This window comes from Manis pentadactyla, chromosome 6 (assembly GCF_030020395.1).
Source record: "Manis pentadactyla isolate mManPen7 chromosome 6, mManPen7.hap1, whole genome shotgun sequence".
NCBI lineage: Eukaryota > Metazoa > Chordata > Mammalia > Pholidota > Manidae > Manis > Manis pentadactyla.
Window position 1 is genome coordinate 103,423,248 of NC_080024.1, and position 20,123 is coordinate 103,443,370.

General features: G+C 38.7%; 1 protein-coding gene across 1 annotated transcript in view; it reads right to left on the reverse strand.

The window, feature by feature from the left end:
* The window catches only part of TAF4B (TATA-box binding protein associated factor 4b), a 117,198-nt gene extending 105,137 nt beyond the window's left edge, over positions 1 to 12,061 (reverse strand). Inside the window, exons 1-2 of the mRNA XM_036914257.2 lie at positions 11,222 to 12,061; positions 301 to 446 (exon numbers count right to left, since the gene is read on the reverse strand). Of these exons, the coding sequence (XP_036770152.2) occupies positions 301 to 446; positions 11,222 to 11,567 (492 nt within the window). The 5' untranslated portion in view covers positions 11,568 to 12,061. The remainder of the gene's footprint in view (positions 1 to 300; positions 447 to 11,221) is intronic.
* Between the last annotated feature and the right edge of the window lie 8,062 nt (positions 12,062 to 20,123).

Here is a 20,123-nt window from a genome sequence, read left to right on the forward strand (position 1 = left end):
TGGTTATTCTCTTTCCATTTAGAGTTGCAAATAGCCCTTTGAACATTCCCTTGAGGACTACAAAATCTTTGAGCATAAAGACTGAGCTTTCTATTTTTGTAATTACCAAATGACAAAACCAATCATCTGGATTAAATGAACATATTCCAAGAATGTAGCTTAATTCAAAAATGAAGCTAACAGAATTAAGGTGAACAGAATCATTTCTCCTATTATTTTTAATGACAAACATATATACATGTATATGAAGATAACAGCTGGAAAATTAAGAAGGATGAAAGAAACTTTAAGGTGTATTACCGGCAGCGTACAGATTTTGAGTGTTTGAGTAGTTGTTGGTATGGCTGGCCTTGAAGTGATGTTACTTGTGGTCTCGGATCGTGTCACAGCTTGCTGAGGAGACACCAACATCAACTGACCACTGTTACTTTTGATCAAAACTGTTCCTATAGTCAAAAGAAAACAAAATGTGACTTCTGGGTTAATGAAGCATAATCATCATACGTTTTGTTTTCCCATTTCTTTCAACACTGTAAAATGCTCTGAGTAAGTGATTAGTACATACAGTAGTCCCCCTTATCTGTGGTTTTAGTTACTTACTGTCAACCACCATCCAGAAGTAGATAATCTCCTCCTGACCTAGCATCAGAAGACTGATACATGCCTAAGGCTACGTCACAGTGCCTATGCATTCACCTCACTTCATCTCCTCATGTAGATATTTTATCATCTCACGTCATCACAAGAGGGGTGAATACAGTACAATAAGATATTTTGAGACAGTGATCATGTAACTTTTCTTTACAGTATATTGCTATAATTGTTCTATTATTGGTTGTTCTTCGTTTCTTACTGTGCCCAATTTATAAATTAAACTTTATCATAAGTCTGTAAATATAGGAAAAACAGTATATATAGGGTTCCATACTATCCACAGTTCCAAACATCCACTGGAACATATCCTCCCACAGATAAGGGGAGAATACTGTACTGAATTCCATGTCTACTAATTATCATATGTAACACGGAAAGTGTTTCATTCAAAGCTATTTAAAATATTAAAAGTCTAAGAATATGGCCAAAACACTCCTAAAGAAAGCAATGTCTTTTAATTCATTTTCCTTCATGACATTTTATAATTGATACAACAGCAAATGCATCAGGAAGATCTAAAACCACATATACACCAAACAACAGAGCCCAAAGTATATAACACAAAACTGACAAAAATGAAAGGAAAAATAGACAATTCAACAATAATACTTGGGAGACTTTAATATCCCACTTTTGGTAAAGGATAGACAACTAGACAGAAGATCAATAAGGAAATAAAATACTTGAACAACTCTATAAATAAACCAGACATGAAACATATCTATAGCATATCCCACCCAACAACAGCATTCTTTAGTATACATAGAACATTCTCAGGATGGAACACATACTAAGACATAAAACGAGCCTCAATAAAGTTAAAAGAATTGAAATCATACAATGTATGGTCTCAAAATACAATGGAATAAAATTAGATATTAGTGACAAAAGAAATTGGAGGAACTCACAAATACGTAGAAATTAATTATTCTGAAGTAGCCAGAGTTGGTCAATGAAGAAATCACAAGGGAAATTGGAAAACACTCTGAGATGAGTGAAAATGAAGACACAACAAACCAAAATTTATGGGATGCAGTGCCTAGAGGGAAATTTATAGTCTAAATGCCCATATTTAAAAAGAAGGAAAATTAAAATCAGTAACTTAACCTTCCATCTTAAGACACTGTGAAAAAAAGAAAATAAAAACTGAAGCAAACAAATGAAAGGAAATTAATAAAGATTGGAGCAGAGGTAAAGGGAATAGAGAATGGATAAACAATTGAGAAAAATCAAAACAAAAGTTGTTTTCTGGTAAAGATCAACAAAACTGACACACCTTTACCTAGATAAAGAGGAGAGAGTGTTCAAACTATAAAATCAGGAATGAAGGAGAGAACATTACTGCCGGCCTTCCAGAAAGACAGATTATAAGGAAATACTATAAATTATAAACCAATAAATTAGATAACTTATATGAAATGGACAAATTCCTAGAAACAAATTACTGAAACTGACTCAAGAAAATACACAAACTGATCAGACCTCTGACAAATACTGAATTAGTAATCAAAAAATGTATCCAGAAGATAATCTGAGGTCCAGATGGCTTCACTGGTGAATTCTACCAAACATTAAGGAAAAGCTTATGCTAATTTTTCATAAGCTCTTCCAAAAAAATAAAAGAAGGGTAAACATGTCTCAACTCATACTGTAAGGTCAGTATTATCCTGATACCAAACCAAGACATCACAAGTAAACTAGGGACCAACATGCCTTAAGAATACTGATGCAAAATTCTCAACGAAGTACTAGCAAACTGAATCCAGCAACATGTAAGTGTTAGATTCCATGACCAAGTCATAGTTATCTCAGTATGCAAGTTTGTTTTAACATATGAACATTAATTAATGTAAAACCTACCCATAAAGGACAAAAACCACATGATCATCTCAACAGATGCAAAAAAAAAAAAAACATTTGAAAAATCCATCACCCCTACCTGATTTAGGGGATCCATAAAAGACGCACCACTAATATCATACTTAACAATAGGAGGCTAAATGCTTTCCCCCTAAGATCGAGAATAAGACAAGGATATCTGAGATAAGAAATGACACAAGGTTGCCTACAAATACTACTTTTTTAAAACATTGTAGTGAGAGTTCTGACCAGGGCAACTAAGCCAAGAAAATGAATTAAAAGACATCCAGATTAGAAAGAAAGTAGTAAAACTATTCACAGATAATATGATCTTGTATATAGAAAAACCTAACAAACCCACAAAAAAACCTATGAAAATTAATAAATATGTTCAGCTAGGCAGCAGGATATAGGATAAACATAAAAAAACCAACTGTATTTCTATACACTTGCAAAAAGTAACTGTAAATGGAGTAAAACTCCAGTTACAATAGCATCAGAAAGAATATACTTTAGCAACAAATTTAACACAATAAATTCAAAACCAATACTCTGGAACCTACAAACTGTTGTTGGAAGAAATTAGAGGTGATATAAATAAATGGAAAGACATACCATGTTTCTGGATGGAGAGAATTAATAACTACTTTGCAAGACTGTTAAAAGGATCAAATAAAACAATGCTTTTGAGTATATTTTTAAATTAAATTTAAAAAGTTTTTTTACTATCAGTAGTAGTTGTTACTAATGTCACAAGACCCACAACCCAAACTTTTCAACTAAGTACTCAAAACATCACAAGGAGGTAATAGAATAGCCGCAGGTAGACAATACTGAGAATAAAAATGAGTAGCTCATCTGAACCCTGGATCTTCTCCTGTCAGAAATGTTTATCTATCTCAAAGGCCCAACTCCAATAGGCAACCACTTAGTAAAAAGCACCTATAATAAACATTCAAAGAAAACTGAGTATTAGTCTCTTTTCTGAAGTTCAGTTACCAAGTCTTTTGAAACCAATCCTGATGAAAATGAGATTCACTTTTTCTGATCATAAAAGGATAGCCGGCATTGCCTATTAATTCTATAGACATGTCGAAATAAAAATATTCATACACCAGGTTACAGAGCACCTTTCTTATAAAAATATGAATATCTTAAAGTGTAAAATGGTCCATTGTCCACTCTATCTGGTACATAATTTAACATACTCTACTTGCCTGACCAATGAACTACTATTTCTCAAGATGCTTTTCCTATTTTGTTGCCTTGGTAGCAAGCTGATCTGGATGGATGTTGTTGATTTGACCATATTGCTAGCCTTGGTAAATTGTGACCCTGAAGAATAGCAGACCCATACAAATGTAAGAGCCACAAAGTCATCTATTACAATTTAATACCTATATACATTAATGCCTGATTGGTGACCTTAAAGTCTCTAATCATGTAAGTCCAGAGTTAGGAAGGTGGAGAAGTACAAATATCACTTCTTCATAAGCAGACCAGAAATATAAAGTTCTTACTTAATATGGAATCAAAAGGTTTTTCCCATTAATATTCACATATATGAGGATCCCTTGTGCAATCGCACAAAATAATACTACTTTCATTTCTAAAGGACAATCCTTTACACACTTAAAGGCAACTAATGTATCCTAAGTTGTTTTCTTCCTCAGGAACCATAGGCCCAATGCTTTAAATTTTCCATGTCATAGTTTCCCCTACTGAGCTAAAGTCACTTAAATTTCCCTCTTTCCATCATTTCCATAACTCTTTGAGTATATGAAAGAAAAATTAAGTCACTCAAGAAGTTTTTTTATCCCAGATTCTGCTCTTTGTTAATGGAACATCTCCCGTATCCTCCATTTACACAGCTGAATTGTCAAAATGAAGTTTTTATTAACTCTTTCATCTTCTAAAAGAAAGACCATACGATTTCAGGTGATTTTTACCTTTTTAACTTTCCATGTTTTTATATACACATGTATTAATTGACAAAAAAATAAGACTGTTGAAGAAAAATTAAGCCCAGATTAAATAAAGTAGATCCTGGAAATCTCTTTGATTTACAGAAGAGATATTGCATTTACCTTATTTATTATTGCATCCATGGAACTGAGCATAGCAGCTAGCATACAGTTAGCACTCAGTATCAGTACATTTAAAAATATATCAATCACTTTAAAACACTCAGATTTCCTTGATCCAGAAATTCCAGTTCTTGTTATCTGTCCCAAGAAAATAATCCAGATAACACCACAATTTAAACTCAAAAACATTTGGTTTGCCTTTAAGTAATTCTTTACATAAAAATTATAAGCAACCTAAATGAACAAATAGAGAAATGATTTAAGTAATGGCTTATGCAGCCAATAAAAGTAAACTTTTGAGTTTATGACATATAAATCTGTTACCATATAATGGTAAGCAAAAAGCAGGGTATAAATTCTATCATAGGATCCCATTTATATAAAAAATAGAGGAGGCATGCATACTTTATTTTCCAAAGAAACTAATATATACATATCAAAAACTGTAGTTCAATAAAGTTGACATAAATAGAAGACTAAAAATATACTAAAAATATTTTGGGGTAATTTTTCTATGTTTTCCAAATTTTCCCCAAGAAACACCATTTTTCAATTATCAAAAAATGGGGGCAGACAGGCATTAAGGATATTTAAAGATCCAACCTTTTAAACTACTAGGAATTTGGTAGATTCTAATGCACACTAGATACATAGCAACCCCAGAGTATCTAAAGTCAAATTCTATACAGGTACCTTAAATGTTCAGGACATTCCTGCTGTACAGCACTGTATTCCACACAAATGGTGCTCCCCAGAGTTCTGTGACATGCAAACGTATATACTGATTTTATTTAATCCATATGATACTTTTATGAAGAAGATAAGGATCCACATTTCAGACATTAGAAAACTTAGGTTGAAATGAGGTTAATCAACTTGTCCAAGATTACAAAGCTATCAAGTGGTAGAGCTGGGATTCAAATCCAAGTCCACTGATTTCAAAGCCAATACTCTAACCTATATTGCTACACTCCACTATTTTCCCCAAAATGCAAACCAACTTGATTAGCACACCACCAAGTCCTTACTCGGTGGCCCTGACCTAAACCTTCCCAGAAATATATACTATATACTTTACTTCAAGCTGACAAGAGCCCACTTAGGCACAGTTATTCAGTAAATAACAGATCTACTTAATATTATCATCTACCCACATTTCTCTATATTCAAAGTCTCTCTCTCTCTCCACTCAGTAATAACCTTCATCTTATCCTACTATTATTAAAGTTAACTGTGGAAAATGACTTCTTACATTCCATGGGTTTGCTTTTTAAAATTAAATATTAATGCTGGTAATTATGCATTTAAACAACCTTTTGGGGATGAAATCTGACAATCCTATTAAAAGATTATCTTTTGAACCAAGAATTCCACTTCTAACAATTTATGCTACAAAAACACATTTATAAAACCACATAAAAATATTCATTACCCTATCAAATTACCAACAGCATTCTTCAACGAACTGGAACAAATAGCTCTAAAATTCATATGGAAGCACAAAACACCCCGAATAGCCAAAGCAATCCTGAGAAGGAAGAATAAAGTGGGGGGGATCTCGCTCCCCAACTTCAAGCTCTACTACAAAGCCACAGTAATCAGATAATTTGGTACTGGCACAAGAACAGACCCATAGAGCAGTGGAAAAGAATACAGACTCCAGATATTAACCCAAACATATATGGTCAATTAATATATGATAAAGGAGCCATGGACATACAATGGGGAAATGACAGCCTCTTCAACAGTTGGTGTTGGCAAAACTGGACAGCTACATGTAAGAGAATGAAACTGGATCACTGTCTAACCCCATACACAAAAGTAAATTTGAAATGGATCAAAGACCTGAATGTAAGTCATGAAACCATAAAACTCTTAGAAAAAAATATAGGCAAAAATCTCTTGGACATAAACATGAGCGACTTCTTCATGAACATATCTCCCCGGGCAAGGGAAACAAAAGCTAAAATGAACAAGTGGGACTATATCAAGCTGAAAAGCTTCTGTACAGCAAAGGACACCATTAATAGAACAAAAAGGTACCCTACAGTATGGGAGAATATATTCGTAAATGACAGATCCAATAAAGGCTTGACATCCAAAATATATAAAGAGCTCACGTACCTCAACAAACAAAAAGCAAATAATCCAATTAAAAAATGGGCAGAGGAGCTAAACAGACAGTTCTCCAAAGAAGAAATTCAGATGGCCAACAGACACGTGAAAAGATGCTCCACATTGCTAGTCTTCAGAGAAATGCAAATTAAAACCACAATGAGATATCACCTCACACCAGTAAGGATTGCCACCATCCAAAAGACAAATAACAACAAATGTTGGCGAGGTTGTGGAGAAAGGGGAACCCTCCTACACTGAAGGTGGGAATGTAAATCAGTTCAACCATTGTGGAAAGCAGTATGGAGGTTCCTCAAAAAGCTCAAAATAGAAATACCATTTGACCCAGGAATTCCACTCCTAGGACTTTACCCTAAAAATTCAGGAGCCCAGTTTGAAAAAGACATATGCACCCCTATGTTTATCACAGCACTATTTACAATAACCAAGAAATGGAAGCAACCTAAGTGTCCATCAGTAGATGAATGGATAAAGAAGATGTGGTACATATATACAATGGAATATTATTCAGCTATAAGAAGAAAACAAATCCTACCATTTGCAATAACATGGATGGAGCTAGAGGGTATTATGCTCAGTGAAATAAGCCAGGCAGAGAAAGACAAGTCCAAATGATTTCACTCTTATGTGGAGTATAAGATCAAAGAAAAACTGAAGGAACAAAACAGCAGCAGAATCACAGAACCCAAGAATGGACTAACAGTTACCAAAGGGAAAGGGACTGGGAAGGATGGGTGGGAAGGGACGGATAAGGGGGGGAAGAAAGGGGGCAATACGATTAGCATGTATAATGTGGGGGGAGGCACGGGGAGGGCTGTGCAACACAGAGAAGACAAGTGGTGATTCTACAGCATCTTACTACGCTGATGGACAGTGACTGTAATGGGGGTTGTGGAGGGGACTTGGTGAAGGGGGGAACCTAGTAAACATAATGTTCCTCATATAATTTTAGATTAATGATACCAAAAAAAAATTCATCAAAGATGTTTAACACAGCATCGTTTGTAATAACAAAGTAGTACAAACAATATAAATGTCTACCAATAGGAAATGGTCAAAAAATGACTACACTGATACAATGGAGTACCAAGCAATTCAAAAAATGACAAAGATTTACAGGTACTAACATAAAAATATACAACATATTGTTAACAGTAATATTCTAGTGAATTGGTTATTACATTTCAGTAATGCTTTTTTCTTTACATGAACATATATCACTTTTTTAAGCAGAATAAGCAAAGAAATTAAAAATGAAATGCTTTGATTATGTGTGACGTTCCTTGGAATCCCTCAGGGGCTGCTGCAATTGCCCTCTACTCTGTCCACATAAACACAGGCATGCTTTCAAATACTAAGTGTCTTCTCTAGGCCAAGCAACTTACTAGGCCTGAGGATAATAAAGTCTGCAAGAGTCCCTACCTTTGCAGAACTTACAAGCAAAAACGGAAGCAATAATAATTGTGAGAGTACTATGGTGGTGAAAGTACGGAGTACAAGTGGGAACATAGAAGAGAACCGAACCTAGCCTTGAAAAGGAGCTCAAGAGGTATGCCGGCATTTCGAACAAGTAACAACTGTCCATAGACTAATGCATTGACACTATCAAGTCAAGCTAACTCCACCACGTTTGAAATCCCAACAGTGGATGACATATATGGTGAGCACTGAAGAGAATAACCTCTCATTTCGCAAAGTCCAGCAGCACTGTGATAACTGTGAAGGCTGATGATTGTGTAATTATCCCTTTGATAACGCTAGGGTGGAAACAAGAACCACTAACTTACCCTGCACTGGTTCAGAAATCTGAAAAAGATGCAAACCCTGGTCAGGTTTCGGCACGAAGTTAATGAAAAAGGACCTGAACTGTTTCAAATAACTTTCCCAAACTTCTACAGTCTGTCAAGCAGAATTTACCACAGTTTGTAACATAAAAGAAACAGCCAAGTGCTTGCTCATCAAGCTCAAACTAGTATTAGGAGAGAATCAGAATACCAGAAATACAAAGGGCCTAAAAATCCCTCATGTTCACAAAAGGGAAGACTTCAGAGATTACCAAAAACGTTCAACAGAATAATTTCCAGAGCGTTGTTATAGTTTCTTTCATTTCCTCACAATGCCTCCCCTTTTTATTTCCAGCCCCTGCTCCCTAGAAAAACTTGGGGTGCCTATTTACATTTCTTATACCAGTTCTGTTCATAGAGGAAATTCTTAAGAGAAATCAAATACTTAAAATATTCATTACCTTGGAAAAAGAAGAGTTCACATCTATATAATGTAAGCATCCTTTGTTAATCAACTGCTAACCCTTGTATATAAAAGAAATGGTACAAGACTCATAACCTTTTTAAAAGTTGCTTTAATCAGTTTCCATTTCATTCAACTATTTTATCTTATCGCGCACCAATGAAAGCACTAATGTTACTATGCTCTTCTGCCACACACATCAGCAGAAATCCCCAATGGTTGCTCTTCAGAGCATCTCCTTACCTCCTCTGTAACTAACATTCCTGAAGGTAATCTATCTCTTATCTTTTATGGAAGTTTCTCCATGATTAACAGCATAATATGTTTTAGTGTTATGTACTCAGGCTGTGGTTCTGCTTTGCTACTTATTTAGCTCTGCAAGTTTCAGTTTTGGTTTCTTTGTATATAAAAAGATTAGGCTCCAAAATTATATAATCACCTTTTAGCACTGATATCTGGCAAAGTGTACACTCCCCAAGTAGTAAGAACCTGTGTTGTGGGAAGAGCTGAACAGACCTAGATTCAAACTCCCTCTGCCACCTGTAAATTGTGTGGTATTGAGCAAATTACTTACACTTAGAGGCCTCTTTCCTTATTTGCTATCTATTACTACCAACAAACAAAATATAATACTGTATAAAAGATGCCTACCATAGTACACCTTTAATTAGTGATCAGTTCCCACTTACCAACAAGTTCTCACTCTTGAAAATTCTATATTAATACTTTCTTGATTGTTTCTAAACAAACTTACTGACTAGACAGGAACTTAGTTTTTAACAAATTAGGTGGTAATGTCATTTAAACACATTCATAACGACTTTATAAGAGTATATGCAGAATGACAATTTAGAACTGGCAGAAAATGTATCCAGTGGTGTTCAGAGCCTTAAGTCTATATACCTCCAGTACCATACAGAACTGAAACAGAAATTCACCAAAAGTGAAGAACGTAACCTTTCCACAATGTTCATGACAAAACTGAACATTAGCTACAAGAGAGCCCCTATTGTTTTGCCAGGGGATACTAAAGCCTTTTGAACCAAATGCTTCCACTTCTTTACCCTCTTTGCAGATCAGCGTTCCAATTACTGCGAAGCAAAATAAATACAGAACAATATAATTATGAGTAGAATTCACTCCAAAGAAGAATGTGAAATGTGCTTTTGTTTTCCCCACTTAAATTCCAAGACACTTTCAGTTGACAAAAGAAGGTAGACACTGAAGTATCATTCGGCATATTCACAATATGTAAATGATCACAAAGCAAAACCTTTGCAAAAATCTTGACAAGCAGCCCAACAGAGTAAACCCAGTAAAAAGTAGTCACAGGGAAGGGAGGGATAAGGGGGAAAAAAAGGGGCATTACTATTAGCAGACGTAATGTAGGGAGGGGGGGCACGGGGAGGGCTGTACAACACAGAGAAGACAAGTAGTGATTCTATAGCATCTTACTACGCTGATGGACAGTGACTGTAATGGGGTATGTGGGGGGGTCTTGATCATGGGGGGAGTCTAGTAAACATAATGTTGCTCAAAAAAAAAGAGCATTTCTAAATGTAATTATGTAGTTATAAAAGCATAAAAATGTAAAAAAAAAAAGTAGTCACAGACTCATTAACCTGTAACATTTACACGCTGCTTCAAATGTAACAATCCCACCTCTCTCATCTGCTTGTCAACTCTGGCACTTGGTCCTTGTGAAAGGGATTCTTCTAACTGAAAGTTACCATCATCACACATCTAAAATAAAGATTGTGCTGGAAGCAGCATTCTTGACTTCTGGTACTGGAAAGCAGTACACTTACTTAGCTTGCTTAAATTTTAAAATTCTCTTTCATTCTTAACATACAACCTTTTAAGTACACTTTTTATGTGTACTTAAATTTCATTATCATGTCAGCATCTGGATATGTATCGGTCCTTTCTCCACATGAAAATAAACTTCAGCTGGACTCTGTCTTCTCCCAGGAGCCAGTACCTAAGGGCCCTCCTCAACATGCTGCTCCAGCTTTTACCGTGTCACTTAGGTAAAAAGATTATTTCCTTAAATACAGTAAGAAAGACCACGTAGTAAGGACTCGAGGACGCTACGTTAATTATAAAGCCCAATCACTGCCCTGCAGTCAGGATTATCAAAGGTTCTCTTGACTGAGTTTTTATTTAGAGCTCGCAGCAAGAAGGAGCAATCCGGGGCTGCGACGTTTTCCGTATCCCCGCGCGCCGGACCGACGTACCTGGAAGAAGCTGCAAATTGGCAGGCAACTGGATTGCTGTGGTGTTGGGGGCTTTCACAGCGACTATCTGAGGGGCCGGCAGCGCAGGGCCGCTGCTGACTTTAGAAGGAGCGCGGACAGCAGCCACCTTGGTCACCAGGGTCCCCACGGGGGACTGCACAGGCTGGGCCGCCGAGGACTCCACGCAGACACCGACAGGAGCCCTGGTCACGGAGCCCAAGGCGCCCGGAGTGTGCTCCGCCAGGAAGGGCAGAGCCCCAGCAGGGGCCATGCTCACGGTCCCGGCGGCGCCCACGCGGTGAGCCGCGGGAGGGGCGCCGGCCGGTTCTGAGAGGCCCGCGGGCATCCCCCGGGCGGATCAGCGGCAGCTGCGGCGCCGCCGTTCCGGGAGCAGCAAGGGGAGGATTGACAAGCGGCGACCGACTCCAGCGCAGTTCCGGCTCCGCAGCATCGCTAGGCAGAGGCGCAGGGGCCGCGACCCAAAGTCAGTGGCAGGCGCCGGCTGGTGGGCGGGCCACACGCGCTCCGGACCGTCTCCCGTCCGCGGCTGCAGAGACACCTGCGCGGCCGCTCGCCGCCTCCTCCGCGGCGATCGCACGTGGTCCGGCTCGGCCCGTCGCCTCGGCCTCGGGGACCGCGGCAGAGGCGCCGGCTGCGCGGTTCCCGGAAGAGCGTCACTTTGGCTCCCACCTCCCACCAAAACTCTGCGCCGCGGTTCCCCCGCCAGAAATTTCAAAACTACAAAGCCCGAGCGGCTCAAAACCCCCTAAGCACACTCGGCACAGCCCCACCGCGTCGCCCCGCCAGCCATGTTTATATAGCCACGCGGAGACCTCGCGCACGCGCACGGACCGCCGCCTCCGCCCCGGGCTTCCCCCGGAATCCGGCCTTCTGATTGGCCACGGACTGGAATCGCGCTCCTGACGTCGCTAGGGCGACTCCGAAAGGCGTTAGAATCTTCCCCAGAGGAGGGAGGAGGGAGGGGCGAGCTGCCAAAAGTCCTCCATGTGGGAGGGGCAGACGGCGCCCGGAGGCAGCGGCATCTGCGGTCCTCCCCTTGGTATTCCCAGTTGCGTGTTCCTTAGAAAGCCTGGACCGTACTTTCCACGGCTTCTACTTTTTAAGAAAAAGATGTGGAACACTGATTAGGGAGAACCGTAGCTCAGTCAAAACTCAGTCACGCTTCCTCAGTGTTCTTCTGCCGGCTTTGCTCTAAAGCGCTCCTAAAAGCATTACAGTTAACATCGTGAAAAAAAATTTTTAATGACCATTTCTTTCTTTTAAATATATAAGAATAGCGTGTAGTTTTAGAGATTGTAAAGTGTGCCTATATTCATATAATTTTAGGTTTAAGCTGCCCCAAAGGAAAATCTTTTTCTTCCTCGGTGCTGCTATTGATGCCTCCGTTACCTCTAAAGTTACTTTGTGTCTGTTTCTGTGAAAACTGGGGCAGTGTCTTGATTTTCACATCCCCAGATTCTAGCACTTTGACCTTAAGTGTAATCCTAGATATTCTTTGATTAAGTGAAAAGTGTTTGTTGAATGAATTAATAATACGGTCCAATATGGGAAAATGTGCCCCTTAGAAATCTAGTCAGACAAGATTCCTTGATTTCAGGCTGTTGTCACAAGATTACATGTTTGTAGAACTGATACTATTCCGAAAGAGATTATGCAAATAGGCAGGCAACCTGACGTTTACAGTTTCTAGTTTTCTCCCTTCCTGTGAACTCCAGTGAACAGGATCTACTCACAGGTCTCACACTGAACAACTTTTGCTGTCTCCCCCACATCTCAACAAGGCCAAATTAAGAACCCATTTGATGACCCAAAAATTCGCAAATTTCTCCATTTTATGAAGACTTACCAGATGACTTACAGTCTAGAAAACTTCTCAAAGTGGAGTTGGGGAGAGGAAAATTAAATTTATTGTGCACCTCTTGTGTGCTGTTCACTAAGAAATACATTTCCTTTTTTTTGAAAAACTACCTCATCTCACTGAGCTTAAAAACTACAGTTAAAAGAGAAACTTATCCAAGAAGATGGGATTCAAACCAGTCTGTAGGATGTGAAAGTACATCTGTTTCCATTACTCCAGAAATGTCTGATCCATCATATATCCCATACTGCCCTTGCCAAAATGTCTTGCATATATAAGTTGTAAGCATTTGCTAAGCGAATCAATTAAATGACATCATTCAACATTTTCAGTGAGGCAAAGCAGTCTAGTGGACTTGAATCTTAAATCTGCTCTTTACTAGCTGGGCAAATTATTTAGTCTTCCTTGATGTTTGAGAACTCGCCCTTCTGAACTTCCATTAGACTTCAGCCTCAACTCATACTTTGTTAGGTAAATTACCTCAGTCTTCTAGAACAGGCTTGGCTGAGGAAGTATACTTACTTTTTAAGGTGACTGCAAACATTTTTCTTATAATTGTTTACCTTACAATTTGTCTGACAGGAACTTTAATTTCTAGTTGCACAGAATATACTTCTCTTTACCTAGCACAGAACCACTGTCCTGAATGTGGAGTTTAGTAATGATTCTCTGTTTACTGCATTTCCTTCCTTTAGAAAGTTACAATAAAACAGGATACACAAGGGGGGCAAACTGCATTTTCTCTAAGTAAAGAAAGAAAAAAATGCAGGGGGACAACTACACCTTGATTTTATTATGTTTATCTGGTAAAATATATGTAAAACTAAAGATGTTGAAAATATTTACTCATTTACTCTGTTAGTCTGTTCAGGCTGCTGTAACAAAATACCACAGACTGAGTAGCATATAAACAGCAGAAATTTATTGTTCACAGTTTTGGAGACTGGAAGTCTGATATCAGGGTGCCAGCATGGTCAGGGGAGGGGTTTCTTCCAGACTTCTCACTGTCTTCACATGACAGAAGGGGCAGATGGGGCAAAGGATGTTTCTAGAGCCTCTTTTATAAGGTACTAATCGCATTCATGAGGGTTCCACCTCATGATTTAAGCACCTCCCAAAGGCTCCACCTACTAATACTAACTTGGAAGTTAGGATTCCACACATGAATTTTTCGGAGATACAAACATAGCAACTTCTAAATGAAAGTTAAATCATTAATTGTCCAAATATTATGGTTATAGATTTAAATAATGAAACAAAACTATGACCAAATACTAAATTTGTATTTCCAGTATTTCCTTATTTTTACACACATGAACAGGTGCAAAACCAAAGGCTAAGGGTATAACTATCGGGTGGACAATGTAAATCATTCTTATTGTCCTTTGATTTTCCAAGTGCCTACAAGTTTCTTCAGAAACTGAATTAAAGTTTACTATTCTGTAGTATTTAAACAGGAAGACTTGTTTATCTGTTAAGTGAAATCATCTGAAAAATCTGCCTAAGAAAATGTAACTATTTGGCTAGGATGGTATGGCCTCAGCTTTAAATGGTACCAGAAACAAATGCCTTCAAGTTCTATACCTTGACCTGCTCCAGTATTTGTTTTCACATCAGAGCATTCAAATACTTTCTGCAACAGAACATCCCCTACACCACCACTTGGCTATTCCTTTCCTCTTAAAGGAATGCAGCTTAAACTCCCAAAGAGTTTTGACTTCATTAATGACTTCCATTTTTATGCCTTCATTAAAGGTTTAATGAAACCTAAGACATTCTTTTAAATTTTTACTGTCTGTGGTTTGTTTTTACATACAGTCTTACATTAGTTTCAAATACACAACACAGTGGTTCAGCAGTTACCGAGTATTATTAAATCTTCACCCCTACTAGCACAGCTACTATCTGCCAACATAGGAAAATGTTCCAGAATCATTAGCTATATTAAATTTTTACTATTTGAAAGTAAAGTAATTTCTTAGATTCAAAAAGACATATGCACCCCTATGTTTATTGCAACACTATTTACAATAGCCAAGATATGGGAGCAACCTCAGTGTCCATCATTAGATGAATGGATAAAGAAGATGTGGTACATATACATAATGGAATACTACACAGCCCTAAGAAAGAAACAAATTCTGCACTTTGCAACAACATGGATGGAGCTAGAGGATATTATGCTCGGTAAAATAAGCCAGGCCAAGAAAGACAAGTACCAAATGATTTCCCTCATTTGTGGAGTATAACAACAAAGCAAAACTGGAGGAACAAAACAGCAACAGACTCACAGACTCCAAGAAGGGACTAGCAGTTACCAAAGAGGAGGGGTGGGGAAGGGTGGGTGGGGAGGGAGGGGGAAGGGGATTCAGGGTTATTATGATTGGCACACATGGTGTGGGGGAGATCAGGTGGAAGACAGTGTAGCACAGAGAAGGCAAAATAGTGACTGCAGCATGTTACTACACTGACGGCCAGTGACTGCAATGGGGCTTGGGAGGGGCAAGATAACAGGGGTGAATGTAGTAACCACATTGTTTTTTCATGTGAAACCTTCATAGGAGTGTATATCAATAACACCTTAATTTTAAAAAATAACATTTTTTAATTAAAAAAAAAAGAAAGTAAAGTAATGCTCCTAGAAAATTGGATGCAACCAAAAGATCCTAAAGTAAGAGATATATCACACTAAAGAATACTAGTTAGCCATTAAGCTACACTGTACAGGTACATTTATGGAAAAATGATCTTTGTATATTGTTTAATGAAAAAATGAGGTTATAAAATAGTGTATGAAGTATGCTTCCATTCTTTGTAAATTAAAAAATATTTAAACCAATAAGCAGATAGATACATACTCATTAGAAAATTTAGGTTATACACCAAACTGTTAACAGAGGACATCTTTGGAGACATTCTAAGTGATCATTTTCTTTTTTTTTTCTTTTTATTTCTCTGTATTTTCTAATTTTTTAACAATGAATTAATATGTCTAATAAAAATTAACACAAGTTTTTTCTTACACTTTGTATTCTTAGTGACAATTGTGAAGCTACATACTTCCTAGTCTCCTCATATCGCCCAAGAAACCTCCCTGAATTTCATGAAGCTCTACAAATACAGTCAGCCTGCTTAAGCTGTGCCAAGCAGAAGCTTATTACAAACACTGCCTTAATCTAGGAAGATGGGCTGTTTTCTACAGGTGTGAGTACTCACTTTCTTTCGGTCATATTAACTGTAGAAAAAGTAATAACTTTTAAACCATAATCTCAGAAATAATATTTTCTTTTCTACAAGATTTTGCGATCACAGAACATTGTACTTGCACTGCCTAGTTTAGCACTGTGGGTAAAATTGTAACGTTTTAGGAATATCTCGCCTGGCTTCGGTGTATTTGCATATCCTCAAGGGTAGAGAGAAGTTCATCTCCATGTCAGTGGATAATTGCCTGGGCGACTGAGGGCGTGTCTAAACCTGAGAAGTTAAGTGGAAGGGCTTGCTTGCTTCTTCCGGATCAGGGGAGAGAGAGAGTGCTGGACTGCAGTTTGTAAGCAATAAACGGGTTGTAAACTTATTTCTCCCTTTGACTGATTTCAGTTTTTAGAGGTATTTTGCCCCTGGATTTCCTCTCCCCAGAGTTACAAGCACACATTTTCCTGAATTATGTACTCTTAGAAGCCCCTCCTCTCTGCCTCTCTTCAGTCCTTCATTCAGGCAACAAATGTTTATTGAATGCTTCCTATGTGCTTGACAGAGGAGAATATGTGTGTAGTGCAGGATCTCAGCTTCTGGCAGGATTAGACGAAGCCAAAAAATTACAATGGAGCATTAGATAGAAGGTTCATGCCAGCTTTATTCTCAGTGACTGGTTGAGCCCTGAGATCACATCTGCACAAAAGTACCTGGTGGGTTAGGTGGAGCCAAGATGGCGGAGTGAGTAGAGCAGCGGAAATCTCCTCCCAAAACCACATATATTTTTTAAAATACAACAAATACAACTCTCCCTAAAAGAGAAACCAGAAGACACAGGGCAACAGCCAGACTACATCCACACCTGCGAGAACCCAGCGCCTCGCGAAGGGGGTAAGATACAAGCCCTGGCCCAGCGGGACCCGAGTGCACCTCATCCCAGCTCCCGGCGGGAGGAGAGGAGTCGGAGCGGGGAAGGAGAGGGAGCCCAGGACTGCTGAACACCCAGCCCTAGCCATCTGCACCAGAGCGCAGACACACAGTGCATGCATGGGGTGCTAGAAACTAGGGAAACAGGACAGTAAAACCTGTGAGTGGGTCTCTGCAGCCGGCGCCCCAGGGACAAAGAAAAGTGAGTGCTTTTTGAAAGTCTTAAAGGGACAGGTACCACACAGCTGGATGGAAGCATCCGGGGACACTTAGCCCAGTGGCTGGGAATCCCGGGGAACTCTGCGCACCCTAACCCCCTGTGCAGCAGGACGGCCTGGAAGCCCCTCACGGAGATAAACAGCCTCCAGGCTGTTTCCCCTCCAACATGGCTCCGCCATGTCAGAGAAGCAGCCCGAGGCAGGCCACACCCACAGCAACTGCGGAGCTAAACTCCATGCTGGGCAGGAATCAGAGGCCCTGTCTGCGTGCAGCTGCCAAGCACAAGCCACTAGAGGTCCTGTTCTCCCAGGAGAGGAAGGCCACAAACCATCAAGAAGGGACGTTCTCCCAGTCGTCTCTCGCCCCAGCTCTGCAAACTATCTCTATCGCCATGAAAAGGCAGAATCTAAGACAGACAAAAATCACAGGGACAACACCTGAGAAGGAGATAGACCTAACCAGTCTAACTGAGAAAGAATTCAAAATAAAAATCATAAACATGCTGACGGAGATGCAGAGAAATATACAAGAGCTAAGGAACGTGTCCGGAGGGAGATTACAGAAGTGAAACAATCTTTGGAAGCATTTATAAGCAGAATGGATAAGATGCAAGAGGCCATTGATGGAAGAGAAACCAGAGAACAGGAACGCATAGAAGCTGATGCAGAGAGAGATAAAAGGATCTCCAGGAATGAAACAATATTAAAAGAACTGTGTGACCAATCCAAAAGAAACAAAACCCGCATTATAGGGGTACCAGAAGAAGAAGAAGAGAGAGAAAAAGGGATAGAAAGTGTCTTTGAAGAAATAAGTGCTGAGAACTTCCCCAAATTGGGAGAGGAAATAGTTGCTCAGACTACGGAAGTACACAGAACTCCCAACAGAAAGGACCCAAAAAGGACAACACCAAGACACACAAAAATTAAAATGGCAAAGATCGAGGACAAGGACAGAGTATTAAAGGCAGCGAGAGAGAGAAAAAATGTCACCTACAGAGGAAAACCCATCAGGCTATCATCAGATTTCTCAACAGAAACCTTACAGGCCAGAAGAGAATGGCATGATATATTTAATGCAATGAAACAGAAGGGCCTTGAACCACGGATACTGTATCCAGCACGATTATCATTTAAATATGAAGGATGGATTAAACAATTCCCAGACAAGCAAAAGTTGAGGGAACTTGCCTCCCACAAACCACCTCTACAGGCTATTTTAGAGGGACTGCTCTAGATGGGAGCACTCCTAAAAAGAGCACAGAACAAAACACCCAACATATGAAGAATGGAGGAGGAGGAATAAAAAGGGAGACAAATAATTACCAGGCTGTGTTTATAATAGCTCAATAAGTGAGTTAAGTTAGACAGTAAGGTAGTAAAGAAGCTAACCTTAAACCTTTGGTAACCGCAAATCTAAAGCCAGCAATGGCAATAAGTACATATCTTTCAATAATCACCCTAAATGTAAATGGACTGAATGCACCAATCAAAAGACACAGAGTCACTGAACGGATAAAAAAGCAAGACCCATCTATATGCTGCTTACAAGAGACTCACCTCAAACCCAAAGACATGCACAGATTAAAAGTCAAGGGATGGAAAAAGATATTTCATGCAAACAATAGGGAGAAAAAAGCAGGTGTTGCAATACTAGTATCAGACAAAATAGACTTCAAAACAAAGAAAGTAACAAGAGATTAAGAAAGATATTACATAATGATAAAGGGCTCAGTCCAACAAGAGGATATAACCATTATAAACATATATGCACCCAATACAGGAGCACCAATATATGTGAAAAAAATACTAACAGAATTAAAGGAGGAAATGGAATGCAATGTATTCATTTTTGGAGACTTCAACAAACCACTCACTACAAAGGACAGATCCACCAGACAGAAAATAAGTAAGGACACAGAGGCACTGAACAACACACTAGAGCAGATGGACCTAATAGACATCTATAGAACTCTACATCCAAAAGCAACAGGATACACATTCTTCTCAAGTGCATATGGAACGTTCTCCAGAATAGATGACATACTAGGCCACAAAAAGAGCCTCAATAAGTTCAAAAAGATTGAAATCCTACCAACCAACTTTTCAGACCACAAAGGTATAAAGCTAGAAAGAAATTGTACAAAGAAAGCAAAAAGGCCCACAAACACATGGAGTCTTAACAACATGCTCCTAAATAATCAATGGATCAACGACCAAATTAAAATGGAGATCCAGCAATATATGGAAACAAAAGACAACAACAACACAAAACCCCAACTTCTGTGGGACGCAGCAAAAGCAGTCTTAAGAGGAAAGTATACACCAATTCACGCATATATAATGAAGGAAGGAGAATCCCAAATGAATAGTCTAATGTCACAATTATCGAAATTGGAAAAAGAAGAAGAAATGAGGCCTAAGGTCAGCAGAAGGAGGGACATAATAAAGATCAGAGAAGAAATAAATAAAATTGAGAAGAATAAAACAATAGAAAAAAATCAATGAAACCAAGAGCTGGTTCTTCAAGAAAATAAAAAAAATAGAAAAGCCTCTAGCCAGACTTATTAAGAGAAAAAGAGAGTCAACACACATCAACAGAATCAGAAATGAGAAAGCAAAAATCACAATGGACCCCACAGAAATACAAAGAATTATTAGAGAATACTATGAAAACCTATATGCTAGC